Consider the following 21,847-nt stretch of genomic DNA (forward strand, 5'->3'; position numbering starts at 1 on the left):
GACCTATTTCTGAAAACTACTTGTATTTTAGTTTTAGTGGACATAAATATGGATAATTATAATTTTACTGACTTCTTGTTCTTTTCTTAATAAGGCACAGATTAAAATTTAAACCAACATGGCATTACAAGAGCCAGGATGATGTTAAAATTTGTTATTATATTAAATCTATGAATTCCCCAAGGAATGATATTTTTTTTACTCTGCCCATCTCTGAATTCCTATTTCCCTGAGCTGGGAGTTCTTCTGAGCCATGTGGTTGTATAATTCCTGATGATGCGGGTAAACTGGAGTTTGTGATAAAGTGGTTTTAAATAGCACAAACAATTTCAACCCTTTAGTTTGTAGACATTATTGAGGAGTATTTGTGGATTGTTTTCTGTGGCATCCCCCCGTGTGGCATACTCCACCCCTTCCCACCCGTCCATTTTCTGTGGCTTTCTCCCCCCCCCCCCCATTGTATGTAGCCTCCTCTATCCTCATTTTTTCTGTAATTACCTGGAAGGAGCCAGGCGCCAGGTGTGGAAAATGTGCAGCAACACAATGCAGACCTAGGATCTGTTGGATAGATAAGACTTGGGTTGGCGTTGCGCCCTGCGTGATCGCTCCACCCGCAATTACTTAAATAATGTCCCATTTTGAGACATTATTAATGATTGCTGAGCCACAGTGTCGCCCCCTAGAGGCCGGCGCCCTAGGCAGCTGCCTAATAGTGGCGCCGGCTATGACAACAGGGTTTGAACAGCAAAAGATGTATTGCTCAGCTGTGGATGAAGAGACAATTGTGCTGCCTTAGTTTAATACATTAGAAAGTTGTGCTGTTCAGACTGTAGTAATATATATATATATATATATATATATATATATATATATATATTATTTATTTATTTTTTTAATGATAATGATATAATGAGTACAAAGCTATCTTTTGTTATAATAGACTTATGTTAGAGATACATGTTTGGATGAGCTTTACAATATTACAGTAAGTAATAGCTACACAGCCCTGATTTATAGTAAAACATAATTATACATCATAGGCTTTCAGTAAGATTGCACAAATAGCTGTGTAGTCCAAGACTGCTGTAAGATTTCAGAACTCCTCCTCTCCTTACTAGCCTTCGTCATCCTTTAAAGCACCTTCTCCCTCCCTCCTCTCCTATTAACTTTCGGAAACCAGCCAAACCTCTTCAGGACATCTTTGAAATCTGCCACAAGTGAGTATCAGTTTATTTACTACTATTAACGTTTATTTACTACTTTGTTTTAATCTCTCAAACAAACATTGAAACCTTAATGCTTTGTTTTGCATAAAATGCAATGTTATTTGTTACAACACTGAGCCACAAGTAGAAAAATGTTAGATTTCTATGTAGTAGTGATCTATATATCATCATCAGTTATTTATATAGCGCCACTGATTCCGCAACACTGTACAGAGAACTCATTCACATCAGTCTCTGCCCCATTGGAGCTTACAGTCTGAAGAATTATTTTCTTATTATTAGGTTTGCCACCTCTGATTGGAGTCCTTTATACATAAAATCATGCTTTATGTAAAGTAGATCATGATGCAACATACGTCTGTTCAATGATTTAGGTTTTTAGTTAAAAAAACTTTCTGTTTATAATTTTCAGGTCCAATGGCAGATTATGCACCTTATGTAAGAAACAGATTGACCTTCTCTCTATGGGATTATGGGGTATTTGCTGCAATGCTCTTTGGATCCACAGGAATTGGACTATTCTATGCTGTGTCACATGGAGGACAGAAAACATCTGATGATTTCTTCATGGGGGGCAGGAGCATGTCAGCTGTGCCTGTGGGGTTGTCCCTATCTGCTAGCTTCATGTCTGCTATACAAGTGCTTGGAGTGCCAGCTGAATCTTATCGCTATGGTGCCAAGTTCCTGCAAATGTGTATGGGTCAGATTTTAAACAGTGTCCTAACTGCCTACATCTTTATGCCAGTCTTCTATAGGCTGGGGATCACAAGCACCTACCATGTAAGGGAGCTGCATAGTAAAGTATTGTGCCTTTCTCAACCTCCCTATCTAACTACAAGCATAGCTATAAATTGCTTATGTTCTTTTCTGCAATTTATTTTATACAGTAGTGTTCTCAGTTCTGCTTTTCTATATCTTGCAAATTCAACATTTACAGACCCCTTGCATTTCTTTCACCACAACAACCTGGAATAATGGTTTTCTTCTTCTACACAGTATTTGGAGATGAGGTTCTCCAGAAGTGTTCGACTGTGTGGCACTATCCAGTTTCTTGTTGCGACTGTAAGTATAAAGCTGTTATAACATATAATGCATTGGCCACATAGACATGCTGTAAATAAACTGTTCCCTTTCTTCTGCAGATGTTATACACGGGTATTGTTATCTATGCTCCCGCACTTATACTCAACCAAGGTTGGTATACCATTACTATTTTAATTGCACAGATGCATCATTGGAAGTTCCCCCTCTCACCTACTTTTTTCTTCTAGTCACAGGACTGGATATTTGGGCATCTCTGTTTTCTACTGGAGCCATCTGCACATTTTATACATCAGTGGTGAGTGAAAACAACATTGCAACATTCCCTGTACTTGCTGCTGTCGTGTCTATGGCTCAGTGATATACCATTGTATTCAGGTGGTCTGAACTATAGCGATTAATCAGCAATTAGCTTTATTCTGTCTAGTGAAAGTTAGGTTTGATTGCTTGCTATGGGTTAATGCATGTTTTGCACCTAAATGCAGTGTTAGTAAATTATCTCTTGTGTCTAAGATTTATACTAGGAAATTAAACCTGCCTGCATATTTGAAACAATTAGAAATCTATCCATGATTTTGATTGAATATCTGTGTTTGAAACAATTTGGGTGTCAGGATTCCCAATATAAGAACACTGAGAAATCGTAGTGAACGAAGTGGTTTTTATTAAACACCGGTACACAGGTTTCAGGATGCAATAATATAGTTCAAGAGTCAGTACTGAGAGGCTGGAAGACAAGTCTGATACTGAGACCTGACAGGCAGGTGAAATCACGGTTATCAGTATATCTGGATAACTCAAGAGGCAACAGGCACCGGAGGGGCGGGGGTCAGGGCTCAGGAGACATAAGGCACCGGAGGATCCACGGGGGTCAGGGCTTAGGAGACACGAGGCACCGGAGGAGTCACGAGGGTCAGGGCTCAGGAGACACTAGGCACCGGAGGAGTCACGGGGGTCAGGAGACACAAGGCACCGGAGGATGCACGGGGGTCAGGGTTCAGGAGACACGAGGCACCGGAGGATGCACGGGGGTCAGGGCTCAGGAGACTTGAGGCACCAGAGGATGCACGGGGGTCAGGGCTCAGAAGATACGAGGCACCGGAGGAGTCACAGGGGTCAGGAGACACGAGGCACCGGAGGATGCACGGTGGTCAGGGCTCAGGAGACACGAGGCACCGAGGGATGTTATTAAACACCTGTAAACAGGTTTCAGGATGCAATAATATAGTTCAAGAGACAGTACTGAGAGGCTGGAAGACAAGTCTGATACTGAGACCTGACAGGCATGTGAAATCACAGTTATCAGTATATCTGGATAACTCAAGAGGCAACAGGCACCGGAGGGGTCACGGGGGTCAGGGCTCAGGAGACACGAGGCACCGGAGGAGTCACGGTTGTCAGGGCTCAGAAGACACGAGGCACCGGAGGAGTCACGGGGGTCAGGGCTCAGGAGACACGAGGCACCGGAGAAGTCACGGGGTTCAGGGCTCACAAGACACGAGGCACCGGAGAAGTCACGGGGGTCAGGGCTCAGGAGACATGAGGCACCTCGAGAATGCACGGGGGTCAGGGCTCAGGAGACACGAGGCACCGGAGGATGCACGGGGGCCAGGGCTCAGGAGACACGAGGCACCGGAGGATGCACGGGGGCCAGGGCTCAGGAGACACGAGGCTTCGGAGGATGCACGGGGCCCAGGGCTCAGGAGACACGAGGCACCGGAGGAGTCACAGGGGTCAGGAGACACGAGGCACCGGAGGATGCACGGTGGTCAGGGCTCAGGAGACACGAGGCACCGAGGGATGTTATTAAACACCTGTAAACAGGTTTCAGGATGCAATAATATAGTTCAAGAGACAGTACTGAGAGGCTGGAAGACAAGTCTGATACTGAGACCTGACAGGCATGTGAAATCACAGTTATCAGTATATCTGGATAACTCAAGAGGCAACAGGCACCGGAGGGGTCACGGGGGTCAGGGCTCAGGAGACACGAGGCACCGGAGGAGTCACGGTTGTCAGGGCTCAGAAGACACGAGGCACCGGAGGAGTCACGGGGGTCAGGGCTCAGGAGACACGAGGCACCGGAGAAGTCACGGGGTTCAGGGCTCACAAGACACGAGGCACCGGAGAAGTCACGGGGGTCAGGGCTCAGGAGACATGAGGCACCTCGAGAATGCACGGGGGTCAGGGCTCAGGAGACACGAGGCACCGGAGGATGCACGGGGGCCAGGGCTCAGGAGACACGAGGCACCGGAGGATGCACGGGGGCCAGGGCTCAGGAGACACGAGGCTTCGGAGGATGCACGGGGCCCAGGGCTCAGGAGACACGAGGCACCGGAGGATGCAAGGGGGGCCAGGGCTCAGGAGACACGAGGCACCGGAGGATGCACAGGGGCCAGGGCTCAGGAGACACGAGGCACCGGAGGATGCACGGGGGCCAGGGCTCAGGAGACACCAGAGGATGCACGGGGGCCAGGGCTCAGGAGACACGAGGCACCAGAGGATGCACGGGGGCCAGGGCTCAGGAGACACGAGGCACCGGAGGATGCACGGGGCCAGGGCTCAGGAGACACAAGGCACCGGAGGATGCACGGGGGTCAGGGCTCAGGAGACATGAGGCACCAGAGGAGTCATGGGGTCATGGCTCAGGGGACACGAGGCATCGGAGGAGTCACGGGGTCAGGGCTCAGGAGACACGAGGCACCAGAGGAGACATGGGGTCAGGGCTCAGGAGACACCCAGAGGAGTCACGGGGTCAGGGCTCAGGGGACAAGAGGCACCAGAGGAGTCACAGGGGTCAGGGCTCAGGAGACACCAGGCACCAAAGGATGCACAGGGGTCAGGGCTCAGGAGACACGAGGCACCGGAGGATGCACAGGGGTCAGGGCTCAGGAGACACGAGGCACCGGAGGATGCACGGGGGTCAGGGCTCAGAAGATACCAGGCACCGGAGGAGTCACGGGGGTCAGGGCTCAGGAGACACGAGGCACCGGAGGATGCACAGGGGTCAGGGCTCAGGAGACACGAGGCACCGGAGGATGCACGGGGGCCAGGGCTCAGGAGACACAAGGCACCGGAGGATGCACGGGGGCCAGTGCTCAGGAGACACAAGGCACCGGAGGATGCACGGCGGCCAGGGCTCAGGAGACACGAGGCATCCAAGGAGTCACTGGGTCATGGCTCAGGAGACACGGGGGTCAGGGCTCAGGAGACACGAGGCACCAGAGGAGACACGGGGGTCAGGGCTCAGGAGAAACAAGGCACCAGAGGAGTCACGGGGGTCAGGGCTCAGGAGACACAAGGCACCAGAGGAGTCACGGGGGTCAGGGCTCAGGAGACACGAGGCACCGGAGGATGCACAGGGGTCAGGGCTCAGGAGACACGAGGCACCGGAGGAGTCAAGGGGGTCAGGGCTCAGGAAACACGAGGCACCGGAGGAGTCACGGGGGTCAGGGCTCAGGATACATGAGGCACCGGAGGAGATACGGGTGTTGGAATAGCTGGGCAACTGCTTCAGACTGTGGAAGCTGGGTAGCTGGGTAAGCAATACACTGTATACACAGTAACATAGAAGAGGTGTCAAGCAGCACAGGTAATAGCAATTGATCAACTGGCAAGGCCTGCTGGGGGGAAGGCAGTCTTTATAGGTCAGACACAGGTGCTAAGCATCCCAGAGTAATGAGCTTACCTCAGGCAGGTAGGAGAGCAGTCCAAGTACCACAGTGCCCCCTTTTGTGGAACAGTGGTACTGCAGGCTGGATACACTCAAAGGCAAAAGTCCAACATAGTACCTGGCAGACAGGAGCTGCAGAAGGCAGATTGTGACATTGAGGCATATGTTTAATTATCTGAAGTTGTTTTCCCAAGATTGTTCCACTTAAACTTCCCTTTATGACTATGTTGCCTATTTGTAACACTGCAAAGACGTGTTTTTTCATGGGCTGAATTTATTTTTACTTCATCCTTTCTTTCTGCCTGGAAAACACAGCAACATCAATAGAAGAGATATATTTAAACCATACTTGCCTACTTTTTGGACCTCCTGGAAGGGAGGCCGAGGGACAAGTGTAGGGGAAAGGCAGATGAATGGATTTGCGTAATCTCTCCCCCACCTCCAGCTGTGCAACAATGTGGTGGCAGGGCCATGTGATGTGATTCACATTGAATCGCTTTTATCAAGGTCCTGCCCACTTCAGAAGATAGTGTAGCACAATCCAGGGGGCTAACTTGCTCTGCCAGGAATCAGGGATGACTCCCTGAAAGTATGGAGTCTCCCAGACATTCCAGGAGAGTGGACAAGTGTTATTTAAACCTATTTATAATTTTAAAAATGTAAAAAATTATGTCTCTAAAGATACCATTACTTTCAATGGAACTATTAATTACACTTTGATATTTTGGCATTGTGTGGGAAGTATGAATGGATGAGGTATGGGCAGGGCCGGATTAACCATAGGGCTAACTGGGCTACAGCCCAGGGGCCTATGGCATCCAGGGGGCCCTTGAAAGTGCTCAGCAGCAGTATTGATCGGTCGGGGGCGCCCCCGGCACGATCAGTGCTGCTGAGCACTTTCACTGCGGTCCTTCTCCGGCGCGCTGTAGTCTCCTTACTGAGGAGATCTCGTGAGTCTCACTCTCACGAGACCTCCTCAGTAAAGTGTGTACAGCGCGCCGGAGAAGGAGGTAAGTGCCGGGGGAAGGGGGGCAGCTCGGATCACGAGGGGGGGGGCCTCACGGGGGAATGGAGGCCCCCTTAGCCCAGGGGCCTCCATTCCCTTAATCCGGCCCTGGGTATGGGACTGAGGTACTGGTGTATGAAAGGAATTTTCCCTGATAAAAATATTATATGCTGGGCAATAACAACTTTACATCATTTTTTGGTAGCCACAAAATATTTCTATTTGGCAAATGCGCCTATATGCCTGCCTCATGCATACATTGGTGGAAGTCCACATTCTGGATAGGGAAACCCGTGCTAATGTTGTGTGGTTGTGTCTATAACTGAAAATGCTCATTGTGGAACAGTAAAATTGCTGTTTCAAAGTCCATTCTATTATTACTATAGGATCACTCATTTATTTATTGACGCAGTACCTTGCTGGGAGGTATAGTGCTCTGAGGTCCCATGCTATACTAGAAACAGCCCCCCAAATGTTCCTTCTCCACCTCAGAATTATGATCCTTAGTGAGTGAACCATTACGGATACCACCATTTAATGCAGCTCCCTCAGACACTTCTTTCTACTAAAAGCATCTTTTTTTCCAATCAAAAAGAACATTAGACTAAATGGCATTGCACTGCAAACAATAAACATAATCTAATAAATCAGTTTATACTATCAGATGTCCATAAATGTGCAAGACTATAATTACACACCAGTGTGTTGGGACAGTGGGGCCTATTTATTTATGGATGCATTTCCTGTACCCAATTATCATTCTTTGTCACAACGAGATGATATACTGCAGTCATTTATTAAAAAATCATGCTGGGACAGCGCATCCGATAAGAGACTTTCCTGGTGATGACTTTACTATACTAACAGCTGACCCGGAGTCTTAGGTCGTGCTTGCGCAGAGCCATTTTCAGTATTAATGGAGAGGAGAGCACAAAGCCTGCCGTAGAGGGATACAAAGATCTCTCCGCTGCTATGCTCTCTCCTTAGGGCAGAACGGCATCTTCAGATGTCGCTAGCCATTGTGGTCAAGCTCCGAAAAGTTAGGCTTTTCAGAGCTTGATAAACTGGCCCAGACTGCAGGCCCCATTGAGAATTATGGAGACCGCAATATAATGCAATACCTAGCCCAATGCAGGAGATATCTCCTGTGGTAGACTTTTGTTAAATAACTAGGATTCTAAATTATGCCTTAACAATGCAGAAACAGTTGTTTCCACATGATTTAAGGCTTAATACATAAGCTCCATAGTCTGATAGTAGGGGTCCCATGTGTCACGGTTTTAACTGACAATACTTCTTCCATAATTTAAACCTGTTATAAACCCATATTAATCAGAAAATGTCCAAAAGGTTCATGTAACTCTTATATTTTATTTGGGGCCCGACAGAAATCGTGTGGTTTTTCTGCTTTTTCATTTGAAAGGTGTTATAGGAGAAATGTTCAAAAAGATTATGGAAAAGTGTTGGGGGATTTAATTATCTTCTTATGTATTCATATTTGCAGTTTTGTTTACAATATTTTCAAATTGTAATCTGATAAAATGTATCACATGGAATGCAGTGGTCGAAGTGGAAGTTTAGAAGTGGGGTATGGAAAATATAAGTGGATGGCATTTGATAGTTTCACAATGAAGGCAGTAAGAGAAGTGGCAGTAACCAGTTCGACCACTGATGGAATCTGTGTCACAAGTTGAATATGTCACCCAATTACGTGTTTTATCAGGATAACCAATATTCCCTAATAAGATTAACTACAGCCAACATATTTTATTATGTATTTGCAGTTTATCATCTTGTTCTTGTCTGTTGTAGGGTGGTATGAAAGCTGTGATCTGGACAGACGTATTCCAGGTGCTGGTAATGATCTCTGGGCTTTTTGCAATTGCTATTCGTGGTGCTCTACTTGTTGGTGGAGCCTCTGATGTCCTAGAGATTGCAAGAAACTACTCCAGGATAAACTTTGGGGAGTAAGTATATGTTGTAACCATGAAAGGCCCAATTGGTAATTTACCAAAGGGCAAAACATGTACCTCTTACAGAGCTTATGCTATTTGCACCTATATTTGCGCTAATGCACTTCTTTATACATGGTATTGCATGACAAGATGAAGTATCAGTGGGGGTGCAAAATGTTTTAACTTCTGATGGTAGGAGCGGGACAGAAAAGGGTGCTCCTTGATAAGTGTGGTCGAAGTGCATTATGCACCCATATGCAAATTTGACATTTAGTAGGACATGATTAATTAATTCAGATTATTGAAATGGGATTGAAGAGGTAGAGAAAGCACAATATGGTTGTTTTCTGTTTAGCTGAGGGGCTGCTGAGGATTTTTCTGCAAATGGACTTGAATTTTACACGTCCTTGGAGATGGTAGAAGCCAGGAGGAAACCAATGCTTTCAGTTTGACACCTAATGCTCCTTTAAGTTGCAGTGCATTCATACAATGCATTTAAATCATGATAGGATGCTAATGTCTTCTCACTATGAACCAAAATGAAAAAGGTACCTTGCAAAGAATAGATAAAAATAATAGGGCACAATAAATAAATCAGTTTTGTTCATCAAACAAGATCAAGCAGCTGTAAAGAAGGCTGCACTTCCTAAATAATGACACAAATTACTCGAAAAGTTTCAGCACTTAAAACCTGTGTGTAGCAAGTTTGTAAATAAAAATAAATAATATTAAAAAAAATATGAAAAAAGTTTCATGGGTCACCAGATAAAGTTAAAAATAGTTGAACAAAACAAAAATATGTAGACTCTGAAATCACAATAATATAGCAAAATAAAAACATATGTAACTACCCTGTCACACAGTGACGTTGAGCGGATCTAAAGAGGTTATAAATTAACCAATGGGTGCATATATGGATTACTGAACTATGAAAATTCCAAATGGAAATCAAGCTCTTTTCTAGGACAAAAATAACTATAGATGCAGATTTCGAAATAAAGTTCTATGCATAGATTAGCTATTACAATGAGATGTTGCACCTTAGGTTGTTAATAAGCAGTAATTGGTTGTGCCTGCTAGTATGCAGTTTACATGCCATCAACAATCTGGAGCAAGAGAGTGTTCAATCAAATAGTTAGTGTGGATAAAGTCGGCTGTACCAGCCAAGATCTAGAATTAAGACTCGTCAGCAGCTCTCACCTGTCCGGGTGTTTAACTCGTCCATCCGGCAATCTATATTTGGTGAGGATGAAAATATCAATACACTCCGGCGTCAGTGAAGAACACACTCCCATAATGGGCTGGCAGCAGGTTTTCACCTTGTTTCCGGAAATCCAGTGGTACATCTAGACGTACTACTGTCAGGCTGGCAATAGTGCAGACAGATCTGTACTGTGGATAGGTGGTTATGTAGTCCCGCAAACTCTCTTGTTAAATGCACAACTCCTTCAATGTGTAATAAACCGCAGGGGGCAATTCTCTGTAGTGCAATATATGCAAATCCAAAAGCACTTTGACAGGGTAAGATTCTAGTAGCCTTAAGACAGCAGACGCGTTTCATTGCTAGATGTAACTTCTTCAGAGGGAATAATGAAAATGTCTCAGAGCTAATTTGAGCTTCCTTTATATAGATTCATTCATCAATTAATTAACTCAATTTAACATAACAGCTGGTGACCCATGTTTGTGGAATGAGACCTAAGATTTAATATATAATAACACTCAATTCACTAAATGTTAGAAGGAAATAAATCCAAAATAAATTAAATTAATAAAAAAATGTATAATAATAAAGAAACGAGATATAGATCTCTAATTAATTGAACAAAATATATTGATGTTTAATTAATAAGGGTATATTGTAGATTGAACTACTACTAAATGTAGATACAAATGAGCAAAAAAACATTGAAAATAACTAACTCCGTAAGTACATGATCAAAGATTACATATAAATGTAATATCTATATCATCTACTAATATACATAAAAAAGATCCAACAGATGAAAAAAAGAATAAAAAGAATAAAAAACACCATAAAAAATAAATGAAAAATATATGCAAATAAAAAATGAATATAAAATAAAAATTAGAACAAAATAAAACAATAAAAAATGAAAAAAATAAAGATCTTACATAGTCCCATTAACAGAAATCTTATCCATATTAGAGATAGTTTACATAGAGGGAATTGGTATGCCGGTTACTTCAAGTACTATAAGATATTGAAAAGCTCCATGGCCTCATTGAAACCATCAGGAGAAATACAGTTAAGTTTGTGCATCCATCTCACTTCCTGTCTGCAAAGTTTGTTGTATCTATCCTCCCCTCTTATAGTACATTTTACATATTCAACACTGTATACACATAAGCAGATTGGGTCCCCATCGTGGACAGCAGTAAAATGGCGTGAAACACTATGTAGGGGATATTTGTTTAAATTGTTCCGTCTGTGTTACCCAAATCTCCTTTTAAGGGATCTGGTAGTTCTTCCTATGTATTGTAAAGAACAACTGCATTGTAACATGTAGATAACAAAATCAGTATTACAACTAATAAAGCCAACTGTGTTAAATTTCTTCTTATTACTGGTAGAGACAACCTCCTTAGAGCCATGTTTGATGTGCTTACAAGTAATACAATTCGTCCTTGCACATCTAAAAGTGACATTCAATGGTCTAGACAACCAATTGTATGTTGAATCTAATTGCTCAATTGGTCTATTACTAGTTCTCATAAAACTAGGGGCTAACATATTTTTCAAGTTACAGTTCTTCTTAAATACAATTTTCAGTATGTCTGAAAGAAGATTGTTTAAAATAGGATCTTGTTTTAACATGGGATAATGATTACTAATAATTCTTTTTATCTGATGTGATACACTGTTAAATTTAGAAACAAAAGCCAGGTCTGTAAATTGAGTGTTAGACTGAGAGATCTTCTGTTTGGGTGTTAGTAAAACAGACCTATCCATTGTCTTTACCTCACTATAAAATCTCTGTAAATGGTCAATAGGATAGTATCAAAAGAAGCAATATATAATTTGCTTGGCGCTCAAACTCTATAAGGGTGGAACAATTATGTCTCAGACGCATAAGATGGCCCTTCGGAATATTCTGTTTCCAAACTTTATAATGGGCACTCTTATTAAAGAAAATTCTAGGTATCAACCCTTTTTTTATATGCTTGCGTTACAATCTTGGTACCCTTGGCGGAGAGAGTCAAATCCAGGAAATCCACAGAGGTCCTACTAAACATGTGTGACCTTCAAATTATACAATTTATCATTAAGGTGCGAAACAAAATCTAGCGCCCGCTGTTCACCACCCTTCCAAATAATAAAATGGTCATCTATATAACAGCCATAGAAGGACCAGGTACATCACAAATCCCCCACCTCAAATGCGCTGCTCCTCGAACGCACCCAGATTGGCATAGCTCGGGGCAAACCTGGTCCCCATTGTCGTTCCCATCTCCCATGTCTTCTCACTACCTTAACCAGCCATATCATAACCTTCTATTAGGAATACTGTTAGGGCAGCATGAACAATATCATACTGGAATTCTGATTATAAAATGTCATCTGATGCTTCTTTGTCCAATTCTCTGATGTAGACTATGCATAGATATAAAAATATGCAAATGAAACAGGTATACAATGTACACACACACACATTCCAGCACAAAGACTTATATTGCACTGAAAAGTTGTCTTTACATCGAACACAAAAAATCCATTAACCTAATCCAGGAATAAAAGTATAGCCAGTAATTCTGACCTGAAAGAGGGAAGAAAGGCCAAGGCAGCATATTCCATATATTAACAATGATGACTAGAGTGTGACTTTAGTTAGACATGTGCAGGGCAGTGAAACTCTCTTCTCATACCAGCTTTGACCCAGACCCCCGCAGACGGTACACTTTTTGGACATTTCTCTTTGGTAGCACTTTCCTGTGGCTATCCATGTATGGGGTCCATCAGGCGCAGATTCAGCGCTACATTTCTTGCAGGACTGAACGTGAAGCCAAACTGTGAGTTATTTTTCTTTTTTATGAAAGATTACAATCTAAGTTTGAGCTATATAATTTAATTTCTTCTTTTCTGTTTTTGAGTAAGTTTAAGTTAATATATTTTTTTTATATATTCTTTATTTAAAGTTTTGGCTATAAAAAAGAATGGTAACATTACAAGTGATTTGACAGAGTTTCAGATACATGAGACCAAGCAACAATGATATATTATTATACATATATATTTTTTCTTTGTTAGAAGCATAAAAACAATATGGGGAGGGAGGAAAAGGGTAAGGGAAGAAAGAGGGGTTTAGGGGAAACAGTGAAGCCAAAGACTGCAAATACAGAAGACCAGTAGCTGAGAATAGTGAATGTAAAAAGTGAGGTGGGATTGAACCAGAGAGAAGCTCCTGTCCATGAGGTTAGCAGAAGGTAATCTTTACCATAGCCATGCTAGGTGGATGTAAGTAGGGAGATCGAAAGAGTGTAGACCCATAGGACTTTAGACAACTCAGTTTGTACCCTCCACCTACTTATTTAATTAACGAGATTATTACAAACATATTTGTATAGGTACAAAACATAAAAAATTAATTTCTCAACCGAGAGTTAGTCCGTCTACTCGACTAGATTAATGTGATATTTAAATAAATGTGGCTAAATTCTTAAAAGTTACCACCATCAGTATTTTAATAAATATCTATCTCTCTTCAATACAGTCAATTAGCAATCACATTAAAAGTCATATTTTAGTGACAAGTTTGTACTTTATTTATTTCTGTGGTTTTTTTTGTAAACAATTGAATTGAATAATAAGTGGCAAGAAAAATTTAAAGCAAATAAGTGACAGACAAGAAAATTGTATCTTTGATGCGTCAGATAGTAAGCTTAGAAATAAATAAAAATCTAATGATGAAATAAAAATATATAATGATGAATGGTTGCTGTGGTTAATAAATGATGTATAATTTAGATTTATTTGTATTAAAATTGCAATGTACAGTCATGGCCAAAAGTTTTGAGAATGACACAAGTATTGGTTTTCACAAAGTTTGCTGCTTCAGTGATTTTAGATGTTTTTGTCAGATGTTGCTATTGTATACTGAAGTAAAATTACAAACATTTCATAAGTGTCAAAGGCTTTTATTGACAATTACATTGAGTTTATGCAAAGAGTCAATATTTGCAGTGTTGACCATTCTTTTTGAAGACCTCTACAGTTCGCCTTGGCATGCTATCAATCAACTTCTGGGCCACATACTGACTGATGGCCGTCCATTCTTGACTAATCAATGCTTGGAGTTTTGTCAGAATTTGTGGGTTTTTGTCTTTCCACCCGCCTCTTGAGGATTGACCACACGTTCTCAATGGGATTAAGGTATGAGGAGTTTCCTGACCATGGACCCAAAATTTCCATGTTTTGATCCCCGAGCCACTTAGTTATCACTTTTGCCTTATGGCAATGTGCTCTATCATGCTGGAAAAGGCATTGTTCGTCACCAAACTGTTCCTGGATGGTTGGGAGAAGTTGCTCTTGGAGAATGTTTTGGTACCATTCTTTATTTATGGCTGTGTTCTTAGGCAAAATTGTGAGTGAGCCCACTTCCTTGGCTGAAAAGCAGCCCCACATGAATGGTCTCAGGATGCTTTACTGTTGTCATGACACAGGACTGGTGGTAGCGCTCACCTCTCCTTCTCGGGACAAGCTTTTTTCCAGATGCCCCAAACAATCTGAAAGGCAATTCATCAGAGAAAATTACTTTACCCCAGTCCTCAGCAGTCCAATCCCTGTACCTTTTGCAGAACATCAGTCTGTCCCTGATCTTTTTCCTGGAGAGAAGTGGCTCCTTTGCTGGACTTCTTGACACCAGGCCATCCTCCAAAAGTCTTCACCTCACTGTGCGTGCAGATGCATTCGCCTACTGTCATTCCTGAGCAAGCTCTGCACTGGTGGTGCCCCGATCCCACAGCTGAATCAACCTTAGGAGATGTGCTTGCTGGACGTTCTTGAGCGTCCTGAAGCCTTCTTCACAACTATTCAACCTCTCTTCTTGAAGTTCTCAATGATCTGATAAATGGTTGATTTAGGTGTAATCTTACTAGCAGCAATATCCTTGCCTGTGAAGCCCTTTTTGTGCAAGGCAATGATGACTGCACATGTTTCCTTGCAGATAACCATGGTTAACAGAGGAAGAACAATGATTTCAAGCACCACCCTCCTTTTAAAGCTTCCAGTGTGTTATTCTAACTCAATCAGCATGACAGAGTGATCTCCAGCCTTGTCCTCATCAACACTCTCACCTGTGTTAAGAGAGAACCACTGACCTGATGTCAGCTGGTCCTTTTGTGGCAGAGCTGAAATGCGGTGGAAATGTTGTTTTTGGGATAAAGTTCATTTTCATGGCAAAGAGGGAATTGCAATTAATCTGATCACTCTTCATGACATTCTGGAGTATATGCAAATTGCCATCATAAAAACAGAGGCAGCAGACTTTGTGAAAAATAATATTTGTGTCATTCTCAAAACTTATGGCCTTGACTGTAGGTGTAATTTAAAAAATGCAGCTCACATGCAAATGTAACTGATTTTTATATCTTTATTTGTGAGATTGTAACCAGATATATGGCATTTAGTGAGAAAAGATGGTGACTTTTGCAAACAGGCAACAAAGCAAACTTGGCTTGTCAGTAAGCAAGCAGTGCCAGGAAGAGCCCCAGTGCTATTAAGCTCACAGATAGTTGTTGCACATTTTTTGCATGTCCACTTTCCTTAGGCGTTTCAACCCCACACTGCGAGTCTCCTTAAAAACGTGTGTTCAGCCCAGCTTGGTGCGGATTGCTGCATTATTAGTGAGACCCCACTCTCATTGTCCCCCTGCTTTTCGAGTAGTCAGCCCAGTCTTCAGCACTGGTGTTTTTGCAAAGGCTGCATTTATATCCTGGATTATATGTTCAACTCAAAATCAACTCATAACAATGTACCTGTTCACACACATTTTTTTCTTATACATTAAACTTGTCTGTCATATTATTACATGCATCTGTAAATCAGGAACAAGATGTGACGTAGAGATGAGAAATATTTTCAAAAACGGTTATGTGAAATATTCTCATTTCACAGGTGGTTGAAAAATTTCACGTTTCACAGCAGAATTGGACCCAATCCAGCTAGACCACACATTAGATTGAATTATCTGCCATTGTCCAAACTCTATTCCTAGCAGGGGCAGGCTGGGCTGAAGGGCATCTGCCCCCTTGCCGGTCTTAGAGTGGGCTACCTTGGGCTAGGTCACCTGCATTTTTTTTTCCTTTAAAATAGACTGCTTTGTCGAGTCTTGTCCCCTGGACTAAAATTTGCCTGATTTTCAGACTATAAATTTAGCAAAATATAAACTTACATATACAGTGCTGAATGGCAATCCAGGGAATGGTGAAGTGGAACTCAAAGATTGTATTGTGGGAACTTTGCACTTCTGCAAAATAGCTTGTTGCACAGCAAATCTTGATTTGCGTAAAATGGTGCTGCAATTTCACTCATCTCTAGTGTGAAGGTGAAACCTGGAATAGTAATGGAGAAGGTGCTTGCATACTATGTGCATTCATTCATGTATTCAAATGGTAAACTGAAAAATATTAAAATGCATATAAAATAAGCAGTGTAACTTCCATACTAAGGTAATAGTGAATTAAAGACAGAGAACTGCACACTGTTAAGTATGTAAAGGAGCATGCAATATCTCAGGCTAAAAGTGATCATCAAGCAATTATTTGCATTTTGCCATTTTGTAAGGGTACACACAATTATGCACTCTATCAGATTTGTAGTATCAATGAGAATCTTTGTCTCCAGCAGAAAATACAAAATACATCTAGCATGTCTCCGACAACAATGAAATATTAAGTACTGGTTTAAAGAACTTGCTGTTCACACATATTAAAATACTTACGGGAAAGTCTTAAATTCCCACCTTTACAGTGCCCCTCAAAAATCAAAAATACAGGTAACAATAGCTGCATTACTAAATTCAAATGTACAATCAGTCAATAATTTCTAAACTGTTAAAGTCCTATTAACCTAACACTTCTTCTTCTTTTGCTACTGGTCTTGGTTGATTGGAGCCTGAGTTTCTTTTCTCACAGAGCAATACTGGTGAATCAAGTGGTCCTTTGCGTCATCGTGTCAAGTGCGGTCACCTGTGGCATTATAATGTTCACATTCTACTTGAACTGTGACCCTCTTCTGGCTGGACATATCTCTACTCCTGACCAGGTAGTTATCCATTTAAGGAGGTAAAATTATTGTGACTTGCTTTGAAAAAATTAATCTCTACCATATTGACTTTAATATATGAGGAATTCTCAGGAATAAAGTAATAATTTACAGGCTAGGTCCATACTTGTATCTGTTTTATAGAGTGAGTGGGTTTAGTGAGTTAACTGAATGTTAAACAGGAATTTCATAAAACATTATTACATGTCTCTGTAGCTACCTGTTTTTAGTAGATATTTGCTCAAACATGCCAAATGGCTTGTTCTGCAGGTAAGACTAACAAAATCTGTTCATAATATCATTTGCAATAATATAGGAAAATAGTAAGAAAATAGTAGATAGAGAAAAAGAAAGGCAAAAAGTGGGCATACAAAAAAATGATTCATGCCTTGTTCTATTATAGTACATGCCATACTTGGTGTTGGAGATATTTGAACATTATCCAGGTATCCCAGGGCTCTTCCTTGCCAGTGCATACAGTGGGACCCTCAGGTACAATGCATTACAAACATTAAAAATACATTTATATAAATATTATTGTAGGTATGTACCCTTAATCATTTGTTGTTCTTTCCTCTCCAGCACAGTATCTACAAGTATCAATGCTATGGCTGCAGTGACAGTTGAGGACATCATTAAGCCAAGGATGCCACAGATTTCTATGAAAAAGCTATTATTAATTTCAAAGGGGCTTTGTGAGTGTCTCAAAATAATTTGCCAGCATATTTTTTTGTACTGTGGGAGGACCCTGAGCGAATCCACGTGAGCACAGAGAGAAGATACAAACTACACACACATAGTGCTTTGGTTGATTTCCCAGGTGCTGCACTGTAGCAATGTTAACCATTTTGCCCCCGTGCTGCTCCATATATGGTATAACAAACATTTACATTAGGCTTATTTAAGTGTTTCAAACTAGTGCAATTGCTATTCCACTGATTATATCACCACAGTATGGAAAATGTATTTTAAACTTGTTTGAATTATGTTTTTAGATTTTTCATGTTGTTCTCAACAATTTCTTAAGATAACTACCTTAATTTAAATAACAAGCAGGGCCATATCCCACAACGCTGAGATCTAAACATGTAAGAACAAGTGTTTCTTGGTAAATGATGCCATGCTCTGATGGGCTGAGACTCCTGTAGCAATATGTATTCTCTAATAATATTTACAGTTGTGCCAACTACTACTACTTGCCATGGACATCCCCAGTTTGAAAAGATTTGTTCCTGTATAGAGGACACATATGGTGCTATGCTCTTGTGTATAGAAATTAGGCATTGAGAACTAAATGTAAGTCAGCTGTTATTAAATAAAAAGTGTCACTAATTATTATTATTATTATTAATATTATTATTAATATTATGTCAAATATTACCGATGTACAGTAGATATTATTATCGTAGATTTGTAAGGCGCCACAGTGCTCCGTAGTGCTGTACAGTTGGGAAAAGAGCACATACATAAAACAGGGACATGGAATGTAGATAATATAAATGTAGACATGACAACAAAGTGCAGAGAATGACCAGTTCATGATAGATCTTACATTATAGTACTCTTGAGACAGTTAGGGCCTCATTAAGAGCATTTTTCGCGTAAAGATTCTGTCACCAAAAAAGCTTGCTTATTTGTGTCAAACTCAAAACACATATTTCTGTGTCAGGCATACGTCAAGCATACAAATGCATATACCTATGCCCCATAATAGCATAGAGGTGACGCTTGACAGTGTTAGTAGTAAATGAGTCACATTACCCTATGTGTGCACAATACAACGTAATGAAGTGTCATGACAGTGTTATTAGTCAACGTCAAAGTTAGATTTTAAATATAAAACGTAAGACCAACACCGTTGTTTACACTTTTAAAAATCCAATTAGTCTTCTTCTCACAGTATTCCAAATGGAAATGACAAATAAGTAATTCAAAAATACAGAATAACATGGATGTACTATTAGCTGGAGAGGTTAGTACATAAATAGACAGTCAAAAGTGGATGAATAGTGTTGCAGTGTCATCATCATTATTACATATCTTTACACTTGGCTTCCAGTAGTCATAATATATATGCCTCCTAAAAAGCATATCTCAGGATGTCTCCAAGTCTCATTAGGGTGCATCACCAAGGGACATGCTATGCTTAAGTGAACGTGCCTTTGCTGTACTCAATTAATGTTTGCCCAACCTCATTATGTATCTCTCATTCTATGGAGACGTGGTGGCATGACAACAGGGCATTGCCCCTTCCTCTACATACAAAAAAGAAGATAGGCCTTCCCTTTACCTTTTATACATTATGGAATATGAAGACTAATTAGGCAAATGTAGGATTAAGGTTTGTAACTTCGGTTCCCAGTCATAAATAAAATGCAGGGTATGAAGTAGTTTTGAGATACTGAGACTCGTTTAATAACAGCAGAAATGCAGGCGTGCAGCCTATTTCATGTTACCTAGAACCTTACCTACTTCCCAGTTTGACAAGTGCCTAAGTGCAAAATAGAAGAATATGGGTGCTGAGATAGAAATGTGTCACTTCAATGTCATGACTAATGTAGAGCTTTTCCATTTTTCTTTGAAAAAACTGCTTATTACAGCCTCATTTATGTATTTAGATTACATTATTATACACACATGATTCGGTTCAGACAGGTAATCTTGTCACTTGTTTTGCTTGTGAATATAATACGCTCCTCGCCTTCCCATTCTATCCTGCTATCGCTAGGTGCCTATTAGTGTAGTCATTGACTATTTTCCTTCCCTTATTGTCACCCTGATTGGTTATAAGAGTATTGTTAGCATTGAAGACAATTCCAAGACCCCATTAATTTGTTGTGTATTAATATAGATAGGTGTTATTAATGAATACATTTGTAATAAAATCTTTAAGCACTGTAATATGGGTGACTGATTCATTTTTCTCTTCCTCAGCTCTGCTTTATGGGTGCTCATGTATTATAGTAGCTGCCTTATCATCATTGCTTGGTAGTGGCGTTCTTCAGGTACTTGTAGTAAAGTGTGGGGGAGAATGGAGCATGCCTCTATTTATTCATCCTTTAACTGTTTGCTTCTCTTTCACAGGGCTCCTTTACAGTAATGGGAGTAATAAGTGGCCCGTTGCTTGGGGCTTTTATGCTGGGAATGTTTACCATCTCTTGCAACACTGCTGTATGTATATATTCCCAATACTGTATTTAATGTGGCATAGGGAAGATGTTGTATGTACATGTGACTGTATGGGGTGATGTTGGAATGTTGCTCTTTCTGTATAATAACTATATAAATATTAAGCATCTGTCTCAAGTAAAATTTCTCCAGCTGTCATCCTGAGTTATAAATGTGTGCCCCTCTTTCTCTGTTTATTACTTCATGCTATAATGCCTTAGACAGTATTTAAATTACAGCTGTAATCTCACATGATCATTATAAAACAATTTGATGATATCACAGGATATATCTCAGGAGTGTAGTGTGTATTTCAATAATATTTAGAGTTACCCAGAAGATGGATAACTTTATAGACATATCTAAAAAGTTGAACTGAGAAGAATCTATACAGTTGTGACATACTGTTAATGTAACACACAGTAAATGTTGCCTATTTACATATCTTTTTATTGTAGTCAGGTATAGGGATGCTGAAAGACAGATTTCAAACATATTAAAATTTCAATTTAATTTCATTAGTATGATGACCATAAACATGTTCATGTACAATTGTCAATAGACCTTAATTCAAATATGTGGTTCAACATTTTTTGCTTGTGTTTCATTTGTGCTCAAGGTTTGGCAATTGTGACTGAAGCTCATATTCAGCGTTAGCATTAGATTTAGTGTTTTAAATTTTTTTAAAACACATTTTAAAATATATTTTTAATTTAATTTTTTTTTAAAAAAAAAAAAAAATCACACCTCAAGCACTGCGTTCATAGCTCACCAAAATGTATCAAATGTAGCTTGAACGTGTGCAAACTGGCTTGATTATGTATAAATTGACTGAAACATAGTCAAATCAGTTTGAACCTGGTAAATTTTTAAATTGATCTAAAATTTGATAAATTCCAGCAAATGTTAGCTGCAACCAGTTTCAGCATCTCTGTTTGCATTCGGACACCCCTGCACTGATTAGGATGAAACCAACGCAAGGTGGTCCAGTTGGATCCTGGCCAGGTTTTAAGGGGGTTAAGGTCCCGCTTGGACCTTCCGTTGTACGCTGGGCAAAACTTTGACCCAGAGAGCCTGTTCTGAGCCTTTCACTGGATGGATTTGGTTTGTTTGTCTGTCCGGTTATACATTCAGAAACCCCTGCACTGATTGGGATGAAACCAACGTGAGGTGGTCTAGTTGGATCCTGGGCAGGTTTTAAGGGGGTTAGGGTCTTGGTTGGACCTCCTGTTGGTGTATGCTCGGCAGAACTTTGACCCGGGGAGCCTGTTCTGAGCCTTCCACTGGATAGATTTGGAAAACATTTAATAGAAATACAAAAATGACACAAGGCAGCAATCTAATGGGTGTGTTGGTAGAGCATCTAAGCTGTTAATTATTTTTAAAATTTTGACAGTTACATCCAACTCATTGTTAACTTAATAACCTGAAGATTTAAATACGGGCAACGCCGGGTACTTCAGCTAGTAATAAATATAGCCCATTAGTTGATTA

At 40.9% G+C, this 21,847-nt stretch overlaps 1 protein-coding gene across 1 annotated transcript in view; it reads left to right on the top strand.

The window, feature by feature from the left end:
- Positions 1 to 1,681: 1,681 nt before the first annotated feature.
- SLC5A5 (solute carrier family 5 member 5) overlaps positions 1,682 to 21,847 on the top strand; it is a 31,807-nt gene continuing 11,641 nt past the window's right edge. The window contains exons 1-11 of the mRNA XM_075190750.1: positions 1,682 to 2,006; positions 2,223 to 2,288; positions 2,369 to 2,420; positions 2,498 to 2,565; positions 8,759 to 8,913; positions 12,793 to 12,933; positions 17,056 to 17,185; positions 17,589 to 17,677; positions 17,768 to 17,880; positions 20,120 to 20,190; positions 20,270 to 20,356. Coding sequence (XP_075046851.1) covers positions 1,716 to 2,006; positions 2,223 to 2,288; positions 2,369 to 2,420; positions 2,498 to 2,565; positions 8,759 to 8,913; positions 12,793 to 12,933; positions 17,056 to 17,185; positions 17,589 to 17,677; positions 17,768 to 17,880; positions 20,120 to 20,190; positions 20,270 to 20,356 — 1,263 coding nt within the window. The 5' untranslated portion in view covers positions 1,682 to 1,715. The remainder of the gene's footprint in view (positions 2,007 to 2,222; positions 2,289 to 2,368; positions 2,421 to 2,497; positions 2,566 to 8,758; positions 8,914 to 12,792; positions 12,934 to 17,055; positions 17,186 to 17,588; positions 17,678 to 17,767; positions 17,881 to 20,119; positions 20,191 to 20,269; positions 20,357 to 21,847) is intronic.

This window comes from Mixophyes fleayi, chromosome 1 (genome assembly GCF_038048845.1).
Source record: "Mixophyes fleayi isolate aMixFle1 chromosome 1, aMixFle1.hap1, whole genome shotgun sequence".
Lineage (NCBI taxonomy): Eukaryota > Metazoa > Chordata > Amphibia > Anura > Limnodynastidae > Mixophyes > Mixophyes fleayi.